Source organism: Gracilinanus agilis, chromosome 5 (assembly GCF_016433145.1).
Source record: "Gracilinanus agilis isolate LMUSP501 chromosome 5, AgileGrace, whole genome shotgun sequence".
Classification (NCBI taxonomy): Eukaryota; Metazoa; Chordata; class Mammalia; order Didelphimorphia; family Didelphidae; genus Gracilinanus; species Gracilinanus agilis.
In genome coordinates this window covers 115903385-115930770 of record NC_058134.1, presented here as the reverse complement: position 1 = coordinate 115930770, position 27386 = coordinate 115903385, and the positions used below count along the sequence as shown (strand labels likewise).

Below are 27386 nucleotides of genomic sequence, written 5' to 3'. Positions count from 1 at the left end.
TTATATATATATATATATATATATATATATATATATAGTCACATTATTCATGAGCAAAAGAAAAAAAAGTTATGTCTCTTCCGCATTTTAAGTTCATCTCTCTGGCAGAGAGTAGAATGTTTTCTTCTTCATTCTTTGGGAAATATTATTGTATTGGTCATAGTTCTAACATTTTTCAAAGTTGTTATTCTCTATAATGTTATAAGTATATAAATTCTTCTTCTGGTTCTGCTCACATTATTCCATATCAGTTCACAGAGGTCTTCCCAGTTTCCTCTGAAACTGTCCATTCCATCATTTCATATGGCACAATATATTTCATTCATTAATAAACTATAATTTGTTTAGCTACTCTGCAAGAGGAGGACACCTGTCTCTCCTAGTTTCTAATTTCAGGCTACCATAAAAAGTTGCTGTAAGTATTTTCATTCATAAAGAACCTTTCCCTCTTTAGTTTCTTAGGGGGTACAGATCACATGATGGTATAGTTAGGTCAAAAGGGTATGTGCAATTTGATAGCTTTCTGGAGATGGTTCCAATTTGCTTTCTAGAATAGCTGAACCAAGGAATTAAGCAAGGACAACTTCACTGCCAGAGCCAGATCAGACCTTTTCCCTCAGATTCCTCTCTCCTGCCTCCAAAACATTAATCTTTTTCCTTTTTGTCATCTTGCCAAGTTGATAGATTATCTTAATCTGCATTCTTTCCCATATGATTGTTGATAGCTTGGGGGTTTTTTCCCCTCCTTTGAAAACTATGTTCAGAGAGAGACAGAGACAGAGAGACAGAGAGAGACTGAGAGACACAAAGAGAGAAAGAGAGACAGAGAAACTTGTTGCAAAGATTTTCCCCCAGTTTCCTGTTACTCTTCAAATTTCACCTGATCTTGTGTGGGCCTCTCTACTATTTCTTTAGTCACAGTCTATTTGGGTCTATGGAAAAACAGGTATGTAAGTGTACCAGTGGTGGAGCTACCTTTCCTTAATTCATTGGACAGCTCTTCCAGAAAACAATTTGGAACTATACCCAATTGGATCTATTTGATGCAGTACTAAATAAATTTTTATTAACATCATAACAATATCCTATATCTTCCTACTTTTTGGGAAATCTTTACATTCAACGTTCTTTATGTAACAGTACAAGTCCAATACACATATTTACAATTACTTTGCCATTCCTCAATCAGTAAATACTAAGTTTAATGAAAAAATAATACGATGAATACTTTACTAAAAAGTTATCTTGTAATATTTCTTGAAGGATTTCCAATTATAGTCTAAAAATGGTTGGATAAAAATCGCAGTTCCATTAGCTGTTAATTAGTTTGTCTGCTCCACAGTATTTCTGCCAAATGAACAGGCAAGAGTGGAAATTGAGGGATCTAAAACACAATTTTGAACTCAATTTCCACCAAAATGTTATCTGGTTGAATATGGTTTATTATCCAGGACTCTGTTAATAATATTTAGAAAAATCTGGTCTACAATATGAATTTCCTTCTAATTACTATTTCTCAATTCTGCTGGTCAATTTTAAATTTATGCAGTACCAGTTAATTTTGATAAATGCATCTTTATAAAGAGAGTTGGCAATCTGGTAATAACATTCTCCATCATTCCTACATTCCAACCTTCCCTCCCCCATTATTTTCCTAGGCTTTCCTCAGGTTTGGTTTTCTGTATGAATTTTCTCATTATTTTGCCCAATCTAGCAGTTATCTCCTTTGTACTTAAGTGTCATAGATTTGAATCTATAGACCAATTTGGATAGTAAGCTCATTTTTATTTTAAAAGAAAAACTTATTAAGAACACTAAATCTCTTCTATTATTGAGATCTTCCATTCTTGCTGTGAAGATGTCCTGGGGCTAAGTCTTGGCAGATTGGTTCCTAAATCACATAACAAATTTTGTCAATTGCTGAAGTTCTGTTTCTCTCTTTTTTAGCTCTTTTTCAGTTATTAGTTAACAAATTGTTGCTAGTAATCTGGGGGAATTTATCCACTGCCAATCAACATTGTGCTGATTCTCTAGGGTTTTTAAACAATCATTCACAAGAAGATAATATTCTCCATTTCTAAAAAGTTTGTGTTGCATGAGGATTATTTATTCTTTAAATGTCTGATGCAATTCTCTTGTAAATCTTTCTGGACCCAGAGTAGTTTTGTTTTTTTCCATACAAGTTCATGTAAGGCTTGGCTGATTTCTCTTTTTTAGGTCCTTCATACTATTTTGTTAATTTTAAGATTTTATATTTAGGAGTTATGACCCTGGTTTTATTGTCACAGAACTGGATATATTATTTCATTGAATTTGTAATCCCATACATGCAGTACAACCCTGATGCAATCTATCTGTGCCTTCTCATCTTCTGCAATTCTTGTCTATGTCCTTTTGAAAATCCTCAACAGGGAGTCCAAGTTCCACTCAATGTAGACTTTCCCCTAGATCTTTTAACATTACACTGGTATCAATAGACCATAGAGCTTTGATTATCCCTTCCTCTTTTTGTATGACTGTCTTCCATTGTGTTTCTGTTTCTACATTTCTTTGATAACATCTTTAACAGTGCTTCTCCTGCATTGTTCTTCCTTAAAACATGCTGCAGCCTGACAAACCTATGAGTCTCTCCATTTCCCTTTGGGTAATTTAAAACTTTAATTCTTCAGAAATTTCAGTATTTCATGATTTATAGCGATGCAAAATCAGTGAAAGAAAAGTGGTAAAAATAAACATTGTTTTAAAGAGAAGCTTGGAGTCACTAAAAGAATTACATGTTTTCCCAAATGAAATCTATCATATCATCATATGCTTTTCCAGTAACTATCCAGCTTAAATAGTCATTTATGATCATTTTATTTATTTTTTTCTCCAAAAATTATGAGCGTTCCTTTTTATTTTTGGAGGGATTTATTTTGGGGGGTGAGAATTTGGCTTTGATCACTACCATTAAAAATTAGCTAATAACATGACAGCAAAGGAAAGTAATAAATGCTAGAGGGGATGAGGTAAAATTGGGACACTAATGCATTGCTGGTGGAGTTGTTAATTGATCCAACCATTCTATTGACAATTTGGAACTTAAAGGGGTTTTAAAAGACTCTGCCCTTTTAACCAGCCATACCACTGCTGGGTTTGTACCCCAAAGAGATAATAAGGAAAAAGACTTGTACAAAAATATTGATAGTCGTGCTCTTTGTGGTGGCAAAAAACTGGAAAATGAGGGGATGCCCTTCGATAAGGGAATGACTGAACAAATTGTGGTATCTGTTGGTGATGGAATTCTACTGTGCTAAAAAAAAATAATGAACTTGAGTAATTCCATGTGAACTGGAATAACCTCTAGGAATTGATGCAGAGTGAAAGGAGCAGAACCAGGAGAACCTAATACACAGAGACGGATACACTGTGGTATAATCGAATGTAATGGACTTCTCTACTAGCAGCAATGCAATGATCCAAAATAATTCTGAGGGACTTATGAGAAAGAACGCTATCCATACTCAGAGAAATAACTGTGGGAGTAGAAACACAGAATAAAAACAACTGTTTGATCACATGGGTCAAAGAATATGATTGGGGATGTAGACTCTAAACGATCACGCTAATGCAAATATTAATAATATGGAAATAGGTCCTGATCAATGACACATGTAAAACCCAGTAGAATTGCTCATTGGCTACAGGAGGCAAGTGGGAGAAGGGGAAAGAAAGAACATGAATCATGTAACCATGGAAAAACATTCTAAATTAATAAAATAAATTTAAAAATTTTAGGTCTCAAAAATAAAAAAAAAAAATAGCCAAATACCTTACCAATAGTATTTTTAAAAAGTCAACTATTATTCTTTTTTAAAAAATCAACTTGTTTTATTAGTTTGACTTTATTTTAAAATTCTAGTCCCTAAAAAAACGTAAGAAAAAAAAAAAGAAGAAGAGGGACACTATATTTCAGGACATCACAAGTAAAATTGTCCAGATCTATATAACTATAGAACAAAGAAAAAAAATAAAAAGAATATATCCTACTAAAAAGAATCCCACAAGGAAAAGTCCTAAGAATGTCATAGCCAAAATACTGAGCTCCCACATGAAAGAAAAAATACTGCAAGCATCCAGAAAGAAGTTCATGTATAAGGAACATGACAAGATCATGCAAGACCTGGCATACTAAAAATAAAAAGGAGATCTTAGAATACAAAATTCCAAAAGGCAAAAAATATAGGCTTACAAAAATGTCCTACAATGCAGAGTATAATCCTACCAGAAGGATGGGGGAAGATCTTTAATGAAACAGAGGGTTTTCAAGCACTTCTGATTAAAATAAATATAAACCAGGAATGAGAAAGAACTTTGAAAAGCAAATACAAATCCAGAAAAACCTAGCAAGTAAAATTTATTGGAAGAATCTGTATAATGATGCAGTGCTAACATTCTTACATGGAGAGAAGAAACAAGACTGCCTCCAGAGCCTTGAAATATTCAAAGAATACTAAGAGAATAAAATAAGGCAAACAAGCTCTGGGGAAGAACTGATTCTGTTTTAAGGATTTGAAGAGGGGAAAGAGAAGGAAAGGCAAAAGGCAAAATATAATAGCATAGAAAGGAGAAAGAAAGGGGTAGAACTTGCTATTTCATATAACTGTAGTGCAAGAAAGTATATAAAAATGAAGGAATGAATAGGTGGTCTGAGTATCAGATATGTCTCACTTATTTGAAATGAACATAGGATATGGAACATATACATGTAGTTTGGTGTAGAAATACACTGTATTCAACAAGCCAAGTAGGGATAGGAAGGAACTAAGGAGGAGAATAACACTGGGAAGGGAACAGTCACAACACCTAAACAAATTTACAGATCCTGAATTAGGAAATGGCAAAACAAATAAATCAACAGAACTATTGGACTTGCACTGTAAAAAATGACAAAAGAAATTATTTCAAAGAATCTTAGGTAACATGATCTAATATAGAGGAAAGTGAGCAGATTCAAGAAAACAATCTGTACAAAAACAAAACATTATAAAGAAAAACAACTTTGAAAGACTTAAGAATTCTGATCAAAACAATGAACAACCATATCTCCATAGATCTCCCATCTATACTGAAGCATGTTACCCTCCTTCTGACATGTGACTAACAGAAGATGTAGAGAAAAATATTTTTGGACAATGGTCACAATGTGTCTTTGTTTTGCTTCACTATGATTAATGGTTACAAGAAAGTTTTCCCCTGCTTCCTTTCTCTTGTTTTGTAGATCTAAAGAAAGGTTGGAAGGAAGTAAATAATGAGTGATGCACCCCCCAAGAAGGGGGTGACTCTTAACACTTTTTTTAAGTATACAAATTCAGAAGAAGACACAGACATGAAGAACAGTTTTGAAATGAATGTATAGAATTTATTACTTTAAAAAGCAGTGTGAAGATTGTCAGTCTCATATATAATCTTTTTATGTGTGTTTTGCTATGAGAATGGAAATTATTTTAATTGTATTTAAGTTCAGAATAAAACAATTAAAATGAAATGAACCTTAAAAGAAGAAACTTTTACAGCTAAGTGTCATGTGCCTGAGGCTTCCTGATGTAATAAAAGTCAGTTGCCATTTCCGACAAGGCAGATAATAACAGTGATGGCATTTTAAAAGCACTTTAAGGTTTGCAAAACATTACAGTGTCTCATGGAATCTACATACCATTCCTATGAGATAGGTGATATTATCTTAATTTTACAAATGAGGCTCAGAAGGTCAAATGACTTGCCCATGGTCACGCAGCTCAGAGACATCTGAGGCAGGATTTAAACTCAGGTCTTCCTGACTCCATGACTAATGTTTTGTATACTGTGCTACCCAGCTACACCAAAATATGTATAAAAATTAAATGAACAAATAAAAAAATTCAAACACTAATGGTGCTCATCATATCTTCTGCTATTTAGACATCGGAACAATTGGGTCTACTAATTGCTCTTTACAGTAAAGGCTTCACTAAATCTTACAGAAAAGCAAAATGATGCTGTAGAGAGAACAATAAACTCGAGCAATGCTTGGGTTCTGTTCCTGGCACTGACACTTAAAAAGCAGGTGATGACTCAGCACAAATTATAATCTTTTTTTTCCTCGCCTGTAAAAAAAGATAATAGTAATGCTCATGTATACTTATAAGTGTTATGAGAATCAAAGAAGATAATGTGTTATATGTAATGTGTATGTGTGCGTGTGTATAGTAATGTAAGGCATTGATATTTCTACTGTTGACCTATTTAAGTGTCCTTTTCAAGTTTCTTGAGCTATTATTTCTTCAATCTTGCCTTTCAACCTGGTAACAAGTAGTTATAAGAAAGGAAGAAACATTTAATGACAACAAAAGCATAGAGGCTGTAAGTAAACAATACAAAATGTTTATAGGGAAATACCTAGACAAACTCCAGCAACTTTTTTAAAGGGAGAAAAGCAACACTTACTTTATGTACCTCACAAGACTGGGACGCTCAAAAGAGATGTTGGCAGAAGCAGTGTGTAAAAAAAGGTATTTAATATCACTTTTAACCAACTAATGCTTAGATATGAAGATATTTATCTCTAAACCATTATCTATGATGCTAAATTTAATTTTAACTACTTATCAGCACTATCTTCTGGAGGGTCTTTCTGATATTAGATCCTTCTTTTGTAAGGTACCTTCCATTAACTCGGTAGAGATCTTGTATATGCCTATTTCTCCCAAAGCTAGCAACTCCAATGACTTTGCTGCTTCTACCACCATCACTCCCTCAGTCAAAAACTCAAAACTTTGAATTCATCATGAGATTCACTTTTCCTTCAATTATCCCTTACCTGTCCACAAAGTCCTGTTAACTTTCCTTTTAGAAAGTGGTTCATACTTACTCCTTCCTCTCTATCCCCACCACCACAACTACTCTTAAACAAGGCTTTCTTACCTTAATTTAGATTAATATAGTCTCCTCTCTGGCCTTGACACTGTGCCCTTCATTCAATCTGAAAATATATATTCTTATAACTCTGCTGTTTAAGTATGACTGGTACACAATTCTCAAACTCCTCCTCATTGGTCCTCTATGATTTAGGCTTAGCAACCCTATAGCCTATCACTCTTTAACACAAACTTTCTTGTCTCATTAGTCCAATCTTCTTATTGATCTATGAAGACATTAGCCTCATTCCTACCTAATCACTTGTTTCTCACCTGATAAGCTCTCCCTTCTTCCTTTAAGTTATCTAAATCCTGCTAGTAACCTTCAAGACCCAGTGCAAATTCCACTTTCTCCACAAACTGCTCTAGTCTTCACTGTTCTCCCTCACCTCTAAACTATTGTTATATTTAGAATCAATGCAACTTGACATTTGTTCTGTCTTATATTGTTGACTATTCTTCCTATTACCACATCTGCTCAAGGCTAAAATGTCTCAAATTTTCATATCACCTCCCAAAATATGAACAGTGTTAAACAAATAAATGGACAGATAACTCAGGGGAAGGAGGGAAGGTGATTATGTGGCAGAAAAGGTGACAGGATGGGAAATGAAAGACGATTGAGAGTACCATTCATCAATTCAATCATGATTTATTGAAATGTTACTATCAGCAATATATACTAAAAAAAAAAAGGTAACGTATAGTCCCTGTCCTTATGAATCTCGCACTTTCTGGGGAGAAACACAAAATACATATCCAAAATTGTAAGGCAAAAGGAAACATAAGAACAAAAGAAAGATACAAATAACTAAGAAAAGTATCAGGAAGGAAAAATTTCAGAAAGAGGAGCTTCAAGGGAATATTTCATGAAAGAAATGGAATTTGACTTTAATAATGGGTAGGATTTCAAAAGTCAGAGACTAGGGAGAAGACAGAAGGCAGTGCCTAACAAGATGAAGCAATGAATCAACGAATACATGTGAGAGATCTGAACAGACTGATTTGATAGGAACATAAGGTATACTAGAATGTAATGTAAGGAAATCAAGGGTGAAGCAAAATAGCAAAAATGACAAAAAGATGGGAATAATTAAAGCTGGAGGGAATTGGAAATTGTGGAAATGAATCATAATATATTATCAGTGCAACTAAATATTAAAATAGGAAAAAATGCTTCATATACATCAAAATATTTAAAGCAGTCTATTTTGTAGTAGTGAAAAGCTGGAAACAAAATAATATTTCCAATGATTGAGAAATGGTCAAACAAACTGCAGTACATGGACTGGATGGCCCAAAGACATCTTGAATTTATGTCCAAAACAAAATATAATAGAAAATTTATGTATTGTGAGAAGCAACAAATATGATAGGAGTTGGTAAGAGCAAACATACGTAATTAATGCAAAGTAAAATAAGCTGAGCCAAGAAAATAGCATACATGACTACAACAGTGTCAATGGAAGAAACAACAGTCACATAACAAATGAAAATTAATGTTTCATAAACTGGAATAAGGTAGGCCCAAAGAAGAGATAAAGAGAAGACACCTCAACACATTCTTCTGTGTAGGTATAGGGTACATGAAGTGGAGCACTATATATGTTATGAGAATTTGTCAATACAATGATTAGTTTTGGTGAATCTGTTTTTTCTTCTTATATTTAAAAAAATTCCTCATATAAGAGTCCTCATAAGGAATGGCTCTTCAGGAAGAAAACTACATGGGAACTCTGAGCTATATAAAAACAAAAAAAATAGCAATTTTTTTCCTTTAAAGATAAGAGAGGAAGAGGCCAAATTAAAGACCATTTAATAATCTGATTCAACACAAAGTCTTAATTCTGCCATGGCCTTTCCTTCAGGGCAAATTTTGCATGATATTTTGCTCTTTTTATCTTTAACTTAAATTCACTGGCAAGCTGACAAATGGCAAAATTATGGAATATACAAAGAAATTGGGGAGAAAAATATGTCAACAAATAAGGATAACAGGGTATGAATAGCAAAAGAATGCTTATGTTCACAACTCTAATGCCACTGTGAACTACCCCTACAATAGTTTTAAAAACTGAAACAACACCCCCACACACCCCATCATCATTGTCCTCTTCCATGGAACAGAGCTGGCTATAATAAAGCAGAAATCTGAGAGAAAGAAGGGGAGGGGAGATAATGAGAGGGAGGGCGAGGGGAGGAGAGGAGAGAAGGTCTCCCAGAATATATCCATTTAGTTTTCTTTTTTCTTGCTCTAACAAGTTATGGCTCTCTATCTAGGATACTAATTTCTTTTATACATTCATTCAACTCTTCATATGTCTATTAGAGTTAAGCTAAGAATTCCAGTGTACTGGAACCCTAAAGAAGGCTCATAGAAAATCTAACCATAGAAGCAAATAGGTGGTTCAGGGGATTGAGAGATGGGAGGTCCTGGGTTCAAATTTGACCTCAGATTCTTCCTAGCTGTTTGACCCTTAGCAAGTCACTTAACCCCCACTGCCTAGCCCTTACTGCTCTTCTGCTTTGGAACCAATACACGGTATTGATTCTAAGACAGAAGGTAAGGGTTTGGAAAAGAAAACCAAATGGTAGGGGCAGCTAGGTAGAATGGTAGATAGAGTACCAGACTTGGAGACAAGTGAATCTGGGTTCAAATCTGGCCTCGGATACTTCCTAGTTGTGTGACCTTGAGCAAGACACTTAACCCTGATTGCCTAGCTCTTAGGGGGAGATAGGGATAGAAAAACACAGAGAAAGAGAGAGGAGAGACAGAAAGAAAGAAGACATGAAAACCTAATGATAAGACTTATGGTAAAGATAGATGCCTGAACAAAGGAAGACTGCTAAGCTCTCATTTATGTGTTCCAGAAAAAAAAATTGAAATTCACCAGATTAAATATCAGTAAAAATAATAAGAAACTCCTACTATCACATAACTTCACAAAAAATGTGACAAAAGCTGGCAGGCAATAGGAAAGAGAACTACCTGCACAACCAGTAGCAGAAAGAGCAAAGAAGCACAGTCTCCCAGCATAATCAAAGACATGTGTGACCTACAGGGTTCTATGCTGGGAGGCTGCAAAAGGGGAGGAAAGTCCCTGAAGAAATTCCCAGGGAAGTCAGAGAGCTTCCAGGAAGGTGAAAGAACCTGCGAAAGTCTGGGGGGCACTGTATGACAGAGGTCAATCTCTTAGGTCCAAGGAACTCACAGGCTCTCCAGAACAGTGTATTCTGGTATGTCAAAAGGAAACTGGAAGCACAGCATTCTGAACTCAAAGATAAAAGAGAAGCATGATCCTTAGAGAAAGTGGTAAATGCAGAAATCCACAGGCCTAAAACAAACAATCCACTCAGAAGTAAAATCATGGAGTGGAACCTTGTTCTGACCCAAAGCCTAAAAAGTCTCAGAAGAGTTAAAAGAATAAATAACTGAAAATAAACAAGAGTAAACTTTATCCAAGTAGTAGATCCCATGAAAATCTGAATACATCCAGTAGGCATCAATAAGGCAGAAAGAAATCCTCAAACAAAAGCCAAATATGGGGGGGGGGGGGGGGGGAGATATTTGATATTTTTAAAAAGTAATCTAGAAAAAATGTCAAGGAGAAAAAATTTAAGAATGGACTTTTTGAAAACCATGATTTTTAATTAAAAGCCTGGATACTGTAACATAAATGAAAACTATCCCAATCAATTAGAAACAGAGGACCAAGATTTTAAAAAAAGAAAGGAAGGAAGAAGAAAAGACTTTTAGTCAAGATAGCCACTTAAAGAGAAGAGATGGGCAAAACAGTTTTCTATATGTCTGTCTACTCAAGAAAAATCCTGAAGCTCCCATTAAACAAAATTATGATTAAGAAATTAATAAAGTACAGTGACATCTTCTACCCCAAAACTGCAAAGAAAGCAAGCCAGGTTCCCCTCACAACCAAAGAAGACATTTATAGCCTGCAACACTCCTTGTCTCAGGTAAGGACTCTTCCAATAAAGCATTAATGTAGTAAGAAAGCTCAACAGTAGGCAGAAAGCAACAAGGTGGCCAGCAATAAGCTTGGAGCTATGTAATATGTAAGTATAGACAAGGCTGAGGCTAGGACCAGGGTTTCTCAAGTCCCCTAACGCTGCATGAAAAGGCACCAAGGACCCTAAAGACAAGGAATCTGAACCTGAGAAATCCAAGAAGTCATAGCCCCAAGAGTGAAAAAGTCAGTACAAGGACTCAGAGCAAGATCAAGCAAGGATTACTGCCTTATCCAAGAAAACAGAAGGGTGAGTGAACCTAGCCTTGACACAAAGTCTCAATTAGAAATAAAGGTATGAGATGAGTAAATTAAATGTGATTTAATATCAAAAAAGCCTGTTAATTTAATAGATAACTGTAGGCATAGACTCAAAAGAAAAAATGATTTTCACCAGGCCTACCTAAATACCTAGAAGAAATAACAGATTTTTTTAATGGGAGAAAAGCTCTGAAAGAAAAAATTAAAGAGAATAAATGACTTAGAAGAGAAAGTGGGGTATCATTACCCAAGAATTGTGTCCCTAAAAATCTATAATAGACCAAGCAAATCAATGACTCTAGAAACAGAAACAGAACAAAATCACGGCTAAAAACGAAAAAATAAGCTATAAGATATCACAAAACAAATGTTTTAGAAAACAGATCGGAAATATTTTTTAAATCATTGGATTCCCTAAAAACCATTTAAAAAAAAAATCACTGAATGCTATATTTCAAAAAATTAGAAGTGAAATTGCCCAGATCTATTAGAGCCAGACTGGGAAGACGGAATCTACCAAACACCTTGTGAAAGGAATCCTAAAAGTCTCAGACATATCAGCCAAAATCTCAAGCTCCCATATCAAGGGGGAAAAAATACTGCAAGCACTCAGAAACAAGCAATTCAAAAAGCAAAGAACTACACTAAGCATCACATAAGATGTGGCAGCTTCTATTAAAAATCAGAAGAGATCTTGGAGTACCATTTTCCAAAAAAGGCAAAAGAGACAGGCTTGTAACCAAGAATAACTTATCCTGAAAACTGAGTATACATGGGGGGAAATGAAAAAAAATCAACAAAAGATTTTCAAGCATTTCTGATGAAAAGATTAAAGCTTATTTGTCAGTTCCAGGAAGGGGGAGGGAAGAGGAGGAGGGGAAAATCGTGAATCTTGTAACCACAGAAAAATAGTCAAAATAAATGTTTTTAAAAAGCTTAAATCTAGGAATATTTTGAAATATAAACACAAGATTCCAGAGAAAGGTAAGATGTAATGCTAATATTCAAAATAAGGGAGAATAAATAAGTGTCCCCTCAAAAAGCTTAAAGTTTTCAAAAGGTAGTAAGAGGATTAAATAAGAGAAACAAAAGTCCTATGGGTGAAATGTTTTGTTCTGGAGATTTAGAGAAGGAAAAAGAAGGGAGTATTTTGGAAGAAATATAATATTATAGAGAGAAAAAGGTGGAATTTGCTAATTTTTATAATTATGCTGAATAAGATAAGCATACAAATAAGAAGTGGTGATAGGGGAAAAGACTGACAAATGGACCTCACTTGAAATGAAAAAAGAAAAGTTGAAAACACACACATATACATGCACCCACAGAGTTGGGTGCCAAAATGCACCAAATTCAATAGAGGAACAAGCTTGGGACAGAGATCTGGGAGTTAAGAGGGAGAAAAACATTGGGGGAAAATAACGACAAAACGAGTTTCCTGATCCAGAATGAGGGATAAATGAAGGGAGAGGGAAGGAAGGAGGAAGAATCAGACAGTAATGGAGTTCCTATCAAATAAGAAATGAGTAGCAAATTAATGTTATGGAATATTTTTGTGCCAAAAGAAATGATGAAAGAGATGTCAGCAAATCCTACGTAACAGAGTGAACTCGGCAAAAACAGTAGAACAATTTATACAATGACAACAACATCATAAGAAAAACAACTTCAAAAGACTTAAGAACTCTATTTAATGTAATAACCAACCATTTCTCCAGAGGACCTATGATGAAGCAGGTTGCCCTCTTCCTGACTGAAAGGTGATAGACATATGGTACAGAAAGAGATACATATGTTTGTATTTGGCCACTGTGTAGATTCTGTTTGTTTAATTATGCTTACTTATTACAAGGGTTTTTTTCCTCTTTCATTCACCCAATATTTAATTGGAGGAAAGGGTTTTAGAAAAAGGGTGGTCAGTAAAAATAACGCCATCTCCCAGAGGGCCATTATAAACACTTTTTACAATGAACAGAAGAGAACAGAAGGAAGTTCAGAAGGAAGCACAGACAAGCAGGACAGTTTTGAAAGTAACGTGTGGAATTTATTATATATATATATATATATATAAAATTTTTTTTTAAAGCAAGCTGTATGAAATGGAGATTCACGGTTTCATATACAATCCTCTTTTCATGTTCTGCTGTCTATATTGAAATGCTCTTTTGGGAGTGTTTAAATTCAGAATAAAAAAATAAAAATTATTTTTAAAAAAATCTAATGGTAGATTGTCACAGTGGGGTTCCCACACAGATGATATCCCTGATTCCTAACTTAGTTAATTCATAGCAGGAACAATCAGCAGCAGCTGGATCACAGGATCAGGGCAGCAGTGAAGAGAGGCACATCATGAAGCTGCGGTGATATTTCCCTGTCCTGATATGATCACAGGTTGGGCCAGAAGTAGATGTCATTTAGAAGCAGCATCAAGGAAGAAAGTGCTACAGAAGAAAATCCATTTTGTCAGTCTTACTGACAATTGTGACAGCATTCACTCACCTGATTCCTGTTTTTTTATTACTCAAAGTATTTTAAGCTTATCACTAGTCAATAATTAAGTATCAATCTACAAAGCCATATTTTCAATATGTAAGAAATATGTATACAAATTCTAAGCTAGAAGTACATAATTTGAATTAAAATGGAATTACAAAATTATGCAAAAATCCAATGCAAATATATGGTCATATAAATTATAAGGAAACATCTATGGGGGAAAAATCTTTTTATACTCATTTTACTTTTGTCCTAAGTGCTGCAGGTGTCAATATTTATAAAAGAGCAGTAATAATACATGTTTAATATATTTTTTAAATAGGGAAGGGAAGAGAAGAGGAAGGTGAAAAGGAGGAAAAGGTCAAAAGGAGAAAAATTTATCCATTCCGCATATTATTCTTGGACTTATTTTTATTCATTTGATATAAATATAAATTTTCATAATTACAATATAGCACGTATGCTCTGCCCTGAGATCTATAATACATAGCAACACTAGGTTGACACTATTGCATTAATTTTCAATATCCAAAGATAATAACTTAACAATTATTTCATAATCTAACTTTAAATTACAAGAAAAATATTCTGATAACCCATGTGTTGGTCAGAGATATAGCTAAACAAAGACTTTCACATTCTAATATTTACTTGGACACTTAAAATGTAAACAATTTAAACTCTGGTAACATGTATGGAAAAAAAACAACTCAGTACCTTGAATTACAAGAAATTTTACTTATTTAAAATGAAGACTAACAGAATTTTGAAGTGATATACCTGATAAAATAAGGCACAAACCTGACTACTTAAGTTTGCTTAAGGTATTTTAGGCTACAGTACAATCCAAAGAAAGGTCTTACAGATTAAAACTATTTTTTTTTTTGATGGTCCAAAGTCATACACAGAGGTATGTACCAAAATAAAATGAATGTTATTCAAATCACAGAAAATTCTACTGCTCTGTTTAAACACTTAAGTTATACAAATCCACCTAGAATCCTGTGATAAAAACAATATTTTCCCTAAGGCAAATGATATTGTGGAACACAAAGTCTCCTTACCCATGGACAATAAGTTCTACAGATTCCCAAGAATAAATCCTTGAAATTTTTATACATACATATATTTGTGTATGTATACACACACACACACACACACACACACACACACAACAAGTGGAAAACTGTGATATATATATAGAGAAATATCTATAGACATAAAATATATATCACTGATTTCCACTTGCTCTCTTCTAAAGTTCAATCTTTTCCACAGTTTTCAATTCTTCTGATTGGATAAAGGAGAAAGCCTCAACTTGGTGCTAATCATATTCTGAACACCTGCCAATCTTCCTTTTAATAAAGAGTGTGATACTGCACACCAGCCAGTAAGAGGGAGGGGCTGTAGTGGCAGGACGTAGTAAGACCATCACATATTTGAAACAGCCAATCCTAAATCAGCAAATCAGGAAGGTTTCTTGAATAGTAAAGGAATTCTGCATGGAAAGGACAAATGTTAGGCCTGTCACAAAGTGCTGTGGCTTAAAAAGCATAGAATAAAAAGCAGGTACTTAGGCATATACCTCTGCAATGGTGTCACTTTGTTCTTATTCTTGTCAATGGAACCCGTAGATAGCTGAAGAAAATTGGGGTTTAATTTATATAATTCTTGAAGTAGCTTCTGTTCATACTCTTGGTGTTTACCCGCCTGGTGGAAAAAGAAAAAAAAACTGCAATGGCATTCACATATTAGCTGCTATGAAATATTCAAATCTCTCCTCTGGAAGCTTAAAGACACTAATTATACAAAATAAAAAAATATTCTTCCAACCAAAGATAAATTGGTTAACTTTCTAGATTAAGTTGATCTCTCTTTAATCAAGTATATATACTATATAGCAAAGTAGTTGAGCACAACAAAGGAAACATTAATTTGTTTGGAAAACATTCAGTATATTGACAATAACTTTCAAAGTCAGGAAACCAAATCTAAGCATTTTTTTAATCCAAGTTCTTTAAGATAAGAATAAAATGCATTCTTCTCCAACAGCCTAATTCTTTGTTTACTATTTTTTCATGTATTTAATGAGCATTAATCAGCACCAAGCTAATGCCAAGATCAAGTAAAATTTTATCAAATAGCCCTTCATCCTCTCATCTGCTCTAAGTCTTCAGGTCACAGATAAAAAGCATTTTAAATCCAGTTCCTGATAGTGTGATTACATTCCCCAAGAAAGCACAAAATTTGGGAAGAGCAGAGGAAGATGAGCATAAGGAGAAGGGAAAATATGAAGAGAATTTAACTCAGACAATCAGAGACATATAGTAAAAAGTCATAACACTCATTTCACTATTTATATACACAGCATGACTGGAAATAAAGGTTATTTTAAGTACTTTGCACAAAGTTGATTAATGCTTATTTTTGTTCAGCCTGATAATAACATGATCTAATAAACAGTTGGGCAAAAACTAAGGAAAGATAATGCCACACTTGAGTACGATTACATATATATTTTTTTGCAATTATTTTCTGTTCTGAGGTCCCTTGAGTCACACACATAATACTTTCATTCACATTTTCTTGTCTATACTATTTAGAATGCAATATTGGATTTCCTTTAACAAGATACAGAAAAATCTCTTCATATCTGTTATAATTGCTTATAATAATTTACTATTCCATATTAAGGAAATATGTTAACAAGAAAAACACTTCTGGACTTATGTTTATACTACTTCACTGTCTCTAGAGGTACAAACTATAAAAAGTTTAAAAGCTTTGTTTATTTCCAATTCAGAAGAAAAATTATTTCATGCTCTTTTCCACTAAATGGTTGTTGAAAACTGATTATCAAAAGACTGCAAAAGAGGCAACCCATATAATACATGTTCAATCTCATTATCAATTGCAGTAGATAAAATATATTGAATAAAAATATTCAAATAAGCAAATTAACTTAAGTCAAATGGTATATTTATCTTAATGATACAAAATCGAGATGAATAGTGGGTCTTCATTGGATGTCATCCAAGAAAACTTTGGCCCTATACTAGTGCTTGTTTCTAACATTGTGAAATAAGGACCTCATTTTAATATTGCTTCTAGATCCCAAAGACAATGTAAAAAGAAGATTGTAGGGATTTAAACTATAGCAATTCCAAAGTTAAAGAAGGTAAATTTTTCACAATGAAAATTAGCAATGCACTCTTCATTCTAATTAGACTTGCTCTAGGTTGATGTGAAGAATGAAAGGTAGCAATGAATGCCCCCCACCTTCTAAAAGAGAAGTATTCCTGTAAAAGTCCACAGCCACAAATCTGAAGTCCTCATCTACAATAGGGAAGTACAGCATTATATTTTGGTATAATCCTCATGTAATATGATGTCTTTTCAACATTTTCACTTCTAAAGAATATTTATACTATAAATTGAAAGGAGACAGGAGAGGAGGAAAAGTGAAAGAACACAGGACATTAAGCCTTCAATTCACTCTTTCACAAGTTACTAATTCAATGAACACCTGAAGAGAGAGCATAACTCTCTATAACATTATCATTTCCCTATATTGATGGGATATATTTTCTAAGACACCACGTAAAAAAACACAGACAAGAGAAAACTTAATTCATGGCCATGACATCCTATTTATATTACATTTTGTTGATACCATTATTCTGAGCAAAATATCTTTTTTTTTAAGCTCTCCACTTTTGAAGGAAATAATTTAACAAAAAATTAAAACTAAGTGTTCCTCTCTGCAAAGCTGGCAAGTCATACTGCTTTACTACCTGCATTTCCTCTTTTGTGAAGCTAGCTGCTTCATCCCCCAATTCATGTAGATACATGCAGTCGGGTTTTGGACATTGCATATTCTTTAGGAAGTAACTGCAGTATTTTGTTGTACCTAGAGAAGCCTGCCAAAAAAGAAGGAAAAAAAAGTGAAGATAAAAATATTACTTGACTTCAAAAAGGGCAATAATACACATAAAGAAACATATGCCAATGTATATTTCAGAAAGCATTCTCTAAGAAATATGATTTGAGAGAGAACTAATGAATTCTGAGTGCAAACTTAAGTATAATTGTCTCACTTTATTTTTCTTGATTTTCAAAAAAATATGGCTAATATGAAAACGTATTTTGCAGGATTTCACATATATAACTGCTATCATATTGATTGCCTTCTCAGTGGGTAGGGAAAGGGTGGACACAGGAAAAGATTCTGGAACTAAAAATGTAAAAAAGAAAAGAATGCTAAAAAATAGTAAGTTTTTAAAAAGAGATTTGGCTTATTCTAACAAAAAAGTAACCTATAGAATTTGACAGCTGCATAAGTATATGAACTTTCTCAGGCACTAAAGTTAATCAGTTATAATAGACACATTGCCTTAAAACTTGGTATATGAAATCTGTCAAGTAGATAAAATTATTATTTAAAGTTGATAAATCATGTCCAACTCTCCATGACCAATTTGAGATTTCTTGGCAAAGAGTTTGCCATTTCCTTCTCCAGCTCATTTTACAGATGAAGAAATAGAGGCAAACAGGGAATGAACAGGTCATTCAGCTAATGTCTAAGGCTGGATTTGAACTGAGGACCTCCTGACTCCAGGCCCAGCATTCTATCCAATGTGCCACCTAGCTGCCCCAATAAATTATCTTTTGGTCCAAAAAAATTGGTCATCAAAAAGAAATTATATTACCTTAAGTGTTCTGCCATCTACTACTACATTGTTGACACACTGTATGGCTCTGAGAGCATCTTCTGACCGGATGTAGGTGACGTAAGCACTGGCGCTTGGACCCTAAAGTGAAAACATTCCACCCCACTGTCATAAATATTACAAGACAGTAACCAAAAAAAAAAAAAAAAACCAACTTCTCTTACAAGAATAATAAGGAATTTAGAACAATATATCTGAAAAAACTTCCAATGATAAAATGTGGTTTCCAGCCAAAAGCTCATTTGAAAGCAATCTTCTAAGAAGTTAATAGTCAGAAACTTTAAAGATGAGTAGTAACCTAAAGCCCAGAAAAGTTAAATGATTTGCCTACAGCCACACAGGAAGCAAAGTTAGGATATGAACCCAGAGCATTCCATTCCAAATCTAGCACTGTTTCCTCTATATCACATGACCTTTTCTTTTTATTACCATATGCCTACCTTAAAAAAGACTATGCTCTACAAAGAAATCTGAGATAATAGCATTTGATCTGAAAAAAATAAATTAAGTTCACAGGTCTTGATTTTTAAAGTATGAAATAAATTTTTTAAATAGAGTAAAAATTCCTCTTATGACATCACTCAGATTATAATTTCCAATCCTCCCTCCTCTCATATAACCATATAAAATAAAAACAGATACGGCACAAGTAAGGTCTTACCTTAAAGAAAAAAAATTATCTGCCTAATTAGGTTATCTGCCTAATAGCAATACTATTAAAATGACTACCAAATATTTATTATTAGAAGACTGTGCTACTTGGAAGAAGTATCCAAAGCTAATTTCAATAAAAAGATTGAATTCCCATCTCTAAGTCTTTTTCTCATTCTCTAAATTATGTTAGTCAATAGAACAGGAAATCTTTGCCTTTCAGATCCATTATAAGCAAAAATAATTTCCTCCAGTACACCATCAGAGGGTGCTATTCTACCAGCATTTCTTAGCCAAAAGATATATTTCATTCATTCCCAAATCAATAATACAAAAGAGAAATAAAATTTAATAAGGAACTACCTCTTTTTGAAGATAGAACGTCTATAGCCTATGTCATGCTGTGCAAAAAAAGGTAAAGATTCCTATAGTTAGTTACCTGTGAGCCTGCATATGATGTGCTATTATTGATGACAACTTTATGTATTTTACCAAACTTCCCAAAATATTCTGGTCGTTTTAAAACCTACAAAAAAAAAAAAGATATAAGCTGGGTTTTTTTTTTTCAACCAGAAATTTCATCCTTATTAAAAAGGGGATAGAAGTAAAAAATATGAATGTAATTTTCTTCACTTGTAAAACTAAAAATTAACTAGTAGAAAGTTTAACTCAAAACACTATCAAACCCAGATTATAAGTATATCAATTATCCAAAGTGATTTTTACCAAAAATCATGTGGAAAAATTGCTGTTGCCAAGGGATAATGACTTTAAAAGATGAAATTATTTGGGTTTATTTAGTTGTTTTTTTTTTTTTTTTAATTTTTATCTTTACCAAAAGTCCCCCCTGGTAAAGAGAACCAAGTACTAACTATACAAACATAAATCTCAGAACAAATGGTATCCAGCAAGTTAAACTGATAATGTTAAAGGTAATGTGTTCTTATAAGAAGCCAGTTCTCATACCAACAGAATCTAAAGGTGGTATCATAAGAACTAGTCACATTTCTATCCATGTTTTATTTTCTTCCTTGCTCATTTCCTCAATAGCCACCTTGGTATAATGTATATACCCTCTCCTATCTAAACAAGAATCCCCTCTATACCAAACCCAATTAAATAGCCTTTGCTTAATGTTCTCCAGCAAGGAAGAGCATCTGTCAATAATTTTTTTTTCTTTATATCAATCTGTGTGTGGCAAGACCAACAAAACTTTAACTTCTGCAATGCCTTCATAATGTATATCTTTGTGATTATGTGCCTGTGTGTGTATATAGATAGATAGATAGATAGATAGATAGATAGATAGATAGATAGATAGATAGATAGATAGATAGATATGGTTTGGGGTCTTGGAATTTGGTAAATACAAGTGCTATCTATCATTCTAGGGACTATAAATAAAACAATACTGTTTGATATAAATATATATATATGTGCATATGTGCTTACATATACACATATATATGTCTGTGTGTATATATAAATATATACACACACACAAATAAAATGTACACAGAGCAACATGAATAATAAAGTCTATAATCCTTTGCTAGGATATTTGTCTATAGGGAGTTTTAGTACATTTCACTTTTATTTTCTCATCTTCCTTCAACTAATTACTGCACTCAAAAGATCCCAAAGCCCAAATCTAGAAGCAAAGGTAGCAGATCACACCCTGCTCCACTAAACACCAAGCTGAAATTGCAGAAAAGGAGGTAAACCATCTTTATATACTTTGCCTAAAACAAAAAGAAACAGCCATCCTTAGAGCTGCCATACCACCATCTCTACTGGGACACAGATTTAAAGCATTGCAGCAATCCACTCCCCTCTCCAGTCTTCTTGAGCCCTCAACTGGATGTAGAAAATATCCTTAAGTAAATCATTGGTTAAGACATCTATCTTCTATATATTCCTCTCCCTAGGATGGATGCAGATTTACCACATTTATAATCATTCATTTGAAGAAGCATGTGCTGTCAAATCAAGAAACTAAAACAGAATAGAAACTGATCAAATATTCTTATTTTTAATTTCATCAAACTCAAGGAAATTGTCATTCTATATACTGCAGTAAGAAGCCCTAATTTACTGCATCTCTGCAAGTTACAGCAGTCCTGGTTCTGCAGAAGAAATCTAATCTCTACCAGAAGGGCAGCTTTCATTGTCCCTTAAGTTCCTCTACTTCAAGCTAAATGTTATTCATTCCTTTGGCCAATCCTCTCTCTGGAAAGGGTTTGAATCCCTTCACCTTGCTGATCCTTCCTAAAACATAGTGGCCAAATCAATACGCTACACCAGCTGTAATTTAACAGGTCAAAGTATAGGAGGGTAACTTTAACCTCAAGATAGTCCTTCTATGTGCCAGGTCCTGTGCTAAGCACTTTACAATTATTATCTCATTTGATCCACATAACAACCCTGGGAATTAGGTGCTATTATTACCCCCACTTTACAGATAAGGAAATTTGGGCAGAGGTGAAGTGACTAGCTCAGGATCACACAGCTAGTAAGTGCCTGAGGCCAGATTTGAATTCAGGGCTTCCTGACTCCAGATGCAGCACTTTATCCACTATGCCATCTGTGAGGATAATAGAACTGAGAGAACTATGTCAGGGGAAAAAGGGAAAGGTGCTAAAGGTTCTTGCTTAGGGACTTATCCCTAACAGTAAGAAAAGAAAGGAAGTAACAAGAGAGACAATTCTACAGAGAATCTTCTTTCTTCATCCAGTTCTTCCTACCTTCCCTACCATGAACAGGTAGAGGATGGAATAAAAATTAAGAGTGATCCTAGATACATTCAATATTGAAAAGCGACAATTTTAAGTAGATTCATATAATGGAAATGCTGCTATTAACTGACATTAATTCTGGTTATAGAAAAATAAGGGGACAGGGTATATAGGAGGAGGTGTAAAATTGAGTGCTGCCTCACTGTACCTTCCTTAAAAAGGTGGCTCTTAGAGAAAGCTGGATTCTCTGTGACTTAATCAAGTTCTCTATCAATTAAGATTTTTGCCTGTTTACTAAACAAATATCTAAACAATGATGGACTCCCCATAGGTTGTCTAAGGTTAAGTGTGACTAACAAGCAGATTAAGAAAGTCTTTAGAGGGGAAAGGGCCTAAAATTTGCTTACCTCTGGGTCTGCTAAACGCTGGGAGAGTCCTACCACAAAAACGAGGTTCTTTTGTACAACACGTACACTGGCCAAATGTTTGCGATTCTCTGATATCTTCTGTTTCCTTTCATTCTGCTTCTGTTTTTTCTCATTCTTTATCCTTTGCAGTTCTTCTTGGGAAAGTGGTTTATACACTGCTGGGTCTTCTGGATATGGCTTTAATCATGATGCAAATATGGAGGTTAACACAAATGCAACTTGGAATAGGATAAAGTTAAAGGAGCCAATGTTTACTTACTTTTTACAAAACTATTTCTGAAGCTGCCTGGACAGACAGCTCTTTTAACTTATGCTTCCAGGGGAAAAAAACAACACCCACCTTTGTTATTCTCAGGTAGTTTCCTTTGCTCAATATTTATAACAACAACAACAAAAAAGCTTAAAAGAAATAGTAACCAGATCTCTTTAATTTGCAAGACAGTGTTACAGCTTTTAATGACATTAAGAACACATTCACAGGATCCTGTCTAAATGTTTTAATAAATTTATATCTTGGATATTCCATCAGCTACATGACTTAAAAAGAACAGGGTAAGTTTTCAATTCATACTTCTAATGAATGGTAGGGCTAGCAGTGGTCAACAAGTTGGCCAGCCTGCCATTAGTTTTATAACCTTGGGCAAGTCACTTAACTTATCTAAACTTTGGTTTCTTCAATTCTAAAATGAAGGGATTTGGACTAGATGATATCTAAAGTTCCTTTCAACTTTAAGGGCAAAGTGGGAGATGAATAAAAGCATTTTTAAGGCACTTTCTAAATTCCATTATGTGTCAAGCACTCCACTCTGTACTATGGATACAAATACAAAAATGAGATGGTCCTTCTACTGAGGAGATACATATACAAAAGAAATAGAGGATGTATACAAAATAAAATGAGAGTGATAAGTATAGGGGAAGGGGAGAGAAGTAAGTTTTACTTATTAGTAGGACTTCCAAGAAATGAGAGGAGGCCAGCTGAGGCTTGGGAAATAGCCTGTGGAAAGGTATGGAGATGGGACATGGAATATCATATACAGGGAATAGCAAGTAGGCCAGTTTGGCAACAAAGTCAGTCAATAAACATTTATTAATCCCCCACTATGTGCAGTCCATGTGCTAAACACAGACTAGAAGGCAATTGGGGGTGGGGGGGTTCCCCACAGTAAAGGTAAAGGGGGCATATGTGAGAGATGTTTATGAAAGATGATATGAGAGTAACTTGACAGAACTCAGAAGGAGAATGGATATTGAGGGTGAAAAAAGATGATGAGTCAAGGACGGCACCTACAAAGGTGGGAAGATTGTTGGTGTCCTAGACAATAATAGGGAAGCTAGAAGGGGGGGTGGCGGGGGAGGATTGGGAAAGAAGGGAGAGGAAGAAATAATGAATTCAGTTTCTGGATATGTTTAGTTTAAAATGTCTGCTGGACATCCAGTTGAAGATATCCAATAGACAACTGGATATGAGAGAGAGACAGAGATGTTAGGGCGGGATAAATATATACAAAAATCATCAGCATAGAGATGATAAATAAATCCATGACAGCTAAAGAAATCGACAAATGAAATAATACAGAAGAAGAAAAGAAGAGGTCCCAAGATAGAACTTGGTGAGACATCCATAGTTAGTGGGTATTAAATAGATGAAAATCCAGCAAAGGAGGCTGAATAGATTTGATCATATAAGCAGAAAGACAACCGGGAGAGAATGGCAATATAAAAACCTAGAGAAGAGAGTATCAAGGAAAAGAGGATGATTGACAGTGTCAAAAGATACAGAGAAGATAGGAATGATGCAGACTGAGAAAAGGTCACTAGATTTGACAATTAAGAAATCATTGGTAACTTTGGAAAGAATAGTTTCCATTGAATAATGTCAGAAGATTGACTAGAGAAACCAGATTGCATGTGGAAGGGAAGTCATGTCAGACTATAAAGAATGCCAAACTAAAGTAGTGGTATTCTAAGTAGTTGAAAAAAAATTGAAAGTTAGGAGGAAATAGATTTAGGAAAAAGGTAATGAGTTCTGTACTGTATTTGAGGTTTGAAATACTTGTGGAATATCAAGGAAATATGTTTAACGATGAATTTCACAGGGAGTCACTGAAGTTTCTTGAAAAAGAGGAGTAACATGATCACATCCACAATTTAGTGACATCAATTTGACAGCTATGTGGACATCAAGTTAGAGATATAGAGACTAGAGATAAGAATTAGGAGAATATTGCAATAGTCCAGAAAAAAGTCTAAATTAAGATGGTTGTGGGGTGTAAAGAGCAGGTGATAAAGGCAATCAATGTTGAAGAGGTGACAGACATGATTTAGAAAATAATTATAAATTATAAATTGGCTGTGTATAGTTGGAAAATTTTGAACCCCTGGAACTGCATTGCCCAGGATTCCTTTCTGTATTACCCACAATTCCTTTTCCTTTCTATTTACAGGCATCCTTTGCATGATTGTATATAAGTTTTGGGTAATGCCCCTCTCCCTCTCTCTTCCACGTGAATTGAATGGTGACCGGTCTTTGTTGCCCTTGTTCTCTCTTCCATATGAAGTGACTGGGGAATGTTCTCTGTGTTCTCATTTCTATAAATATTATACTTTAGAGATACTGAATATTAATTTTAAAATCCACAGCTGACAATGAAAAGGTTAAGTGAGTAAATAAATGGTACTAATTGACAAAGAAATAGGGAAGTTAGGAAGTAGAAGAATGTTTAGGCAAAAGGTAGTGAGTTCTGTACTGGGCATGATTAAGTTTGAAATGTTTACGAAATATCCAGGGAGATATTTTTAACAGAAAACTGAATACGCAGAACTAGAACTCAAGATGGATATGGAATATTGGATAGGTAGATTTGATGGTCACCTGCATAAACATAATAACTGAATCCAAGGGAGCTGATGAGATCAATAACAAAAAGGATAAAGAAACAAAATGAGAAGAACTAGAATCAAGAACTTGCATAAGCCCAAGAATAGGGGGCCAAATATAGACAATGATAATATAAAGAAGATCAAAAATGAGTAGTTTGATTTTAAAAGAGCTACAACAAAGCAATGTCATAAAAACTCAGGAAGAAGAGAGAATATCCAAGAGCCAAACACTGAAGAGGGGTAAAAGAGGATGAGGATGGGCAGAGTATATAGAGTATCAGAGTATTTAAAGTACCAAGCCTAGAGTTGGAAGGACTTGGGTTCAAATGTGGGCTCAGGTACATTCTAGTTGTGTGACTGGGCAAATCACTTTACCCCATTTGCCTAGCACCTGCCCTTCTATCTTAGAGTTGTATCTTAGAGTTTAAAAATAAAATGATGAGAACTGAGAAAAGGTCACTGAGCAAAATAAAGAAAATACTGGTCACCTTGGTAAGAGAGGTTTAAGTTGAGAAGTAGAGACAGAAACCAGACTACAAGAACTGGAAAAGCATATAGGAGGTGAGAAAGAGGAAGCAAGCAATATAAATAGTTTTTTTTTTTCTATTTGGCAGTAAAAGGGAGTTGAGATATGACAATAGTCTGAGGGAATGGTAGGATCAAATAAAGAAAAATTTCAAAAGAACATTACTGCAGATCTGGAAATTGCACATAAAAAAACCCAGTGACAATGAGAACAATAATTAGGAGAGAAATGATAGAAACCTGGAAGACAAGAAGAGAGACTAAGTGGGAGATATTAACATGAAGAACAGGAAACATTTTGAGGATGGTGCCTATAACTTAGCTTTAATAAAAGGTATCATCTAAGCATCCCACAGAGGTCTTTGTTAAAGTGTTTTCCAACTATTAGTCTTTTGTCTAATGTTGCAAGAAACCTATTTCAACCAATGCTACAGAAAAGTTAAAGAAGACATTTTGCTTTTCTTCTTGCTCCTCTCACAGGACGTATGAAGCAAACCTATCTTTCCCTTACTCTATCATTATTTTCAACTTTTAACTTCTTGTTTGCTCCCTTATAGGATTACTGACACATTTCTTCAGAGCCAACTGAACTTTATAAAGAACTGGAATGGACTGTTTCAAAAAAATTCTGCAAAATTCTCAATCTACCAAGTTATTTTTAATATTCTAAAATTGTTCTAAGTTTTCTAATCTAATGGTCCTTCCTTAGTATGCTAGTGGGAGGAGCGGTCAGAGCTGTCCCTGAAATGGGATGCATGTAAATTGGGTTGCTAAGTAACTGGCCTAACTTCTGCAGAATTCTCCAGGGTCCAAGAAGTTGGGCCATTCATAATATTTACCATGTTTTGTTGGTTTCCAAAAGTGCTACTATTTTGAAACAAAAATTCTTTATTTTAAAACTTTATTACAACTTAGTCCAGAGAATCTTATGACAAATATGATCAAAGCAACTAATAGATTTTGCATTAAGGAACCAGAAGGTTAGGATTCTACCACAATAGGGTTGAGTAACATTATGTATGTTCTCATTAAATGGTATCCCATTTTAAGTAAATTAATAGTTCCAACTTCCAAATGTATAATCCAAAAAAAAAATTTTAATTACTCAAAAGGGCTCTGAGATTTAAAGATACCATCAAAAGGTGGAAGTTTACAAAGTCCTAAGGGCTAGAGTTATAGTCAAGAGAGTCAATGCAGGAGGGAAGTTCTTACTGTGTAAGAGGCAATGGACAAAAAAGAAAAGAAGATCCCAGAGTAAATAAAGTACTAACTAGCAAGGACTTAAAGTTTATTTTATAAAAGAAAAAAATTAAAATTACTAAGGGAAATCTACAATTTCCAGATGATGAAGCCTATGAAGAGCACAGAATTATTTATCATCTGGACCTGACATGAAATACGGTATACAGTCAGATAGAAAAACTACAATAGCTGTTTTCTACTTAACGATTTTTCTTTATTATGACAAAGGGTTTGGTTGTGAGCAGTGGGAGAGGGCAATATAGAAATAGCTTTTAAATAACTACCAAAAGCTTTCAGCTCAGTATTTTCCATGATCAATTCTTCAGTTTGATAATGGAAGTCCAAGGAAAAAACATATTCTCTTCAAAGAAATATACATATTATGGTTAATCCAACAAGGATATGTTGGTTTCAAAAAGCAAGAAACTGGGGGCAGCTCAGAAGATAGAGCCAGCTCTGGAGATGAAAGGTCATAGGT

At 34.3% G+C, this 27386-nt stretch overlaps 1 protein-coding gene across 10 annotated transcripts in view; it reads right to left on the bottom strand.

Moving 5' to 3' along the window:
• Positions 1-27386, bottom strand: part of CNOT4 (CCR4-NOT transcription complex subunit 4) — a 99607-nt gene that overhangs the window by 62552 nt on the left and 9669 nt on the right. For 3 of the 10 annotated variants that reach the window (XM_044679376.1, XM_044679380.1, XM_044679384.1), the window contains exons 2-6: positions 22238-22435; positions 19535-19621; positions 18424-18525; positions 17509-17634; positions 15288-15424 (exon numbers count right to left, since the gene is read on the bottom strand). In XM_044679376.1, coding sequence (XP_044535311.1) covers positions 15288-15424; positions 17509-17634; positions 18424-18525; positions 19535-19621; positions 22238-22435 — 650 coding nt within the window. The remainder of the gene's footprint in view (positions 1-15287; positions 15425-17508; positions 17635-18423; positions 18526-19534; positions 19622-22237; positions 22436-27386) is intronic. The other 7 variants (XM_044679375.1, XM_044679379.1, XM_044679383.1 and 4 more) reach the window with 4 other exon arrangements.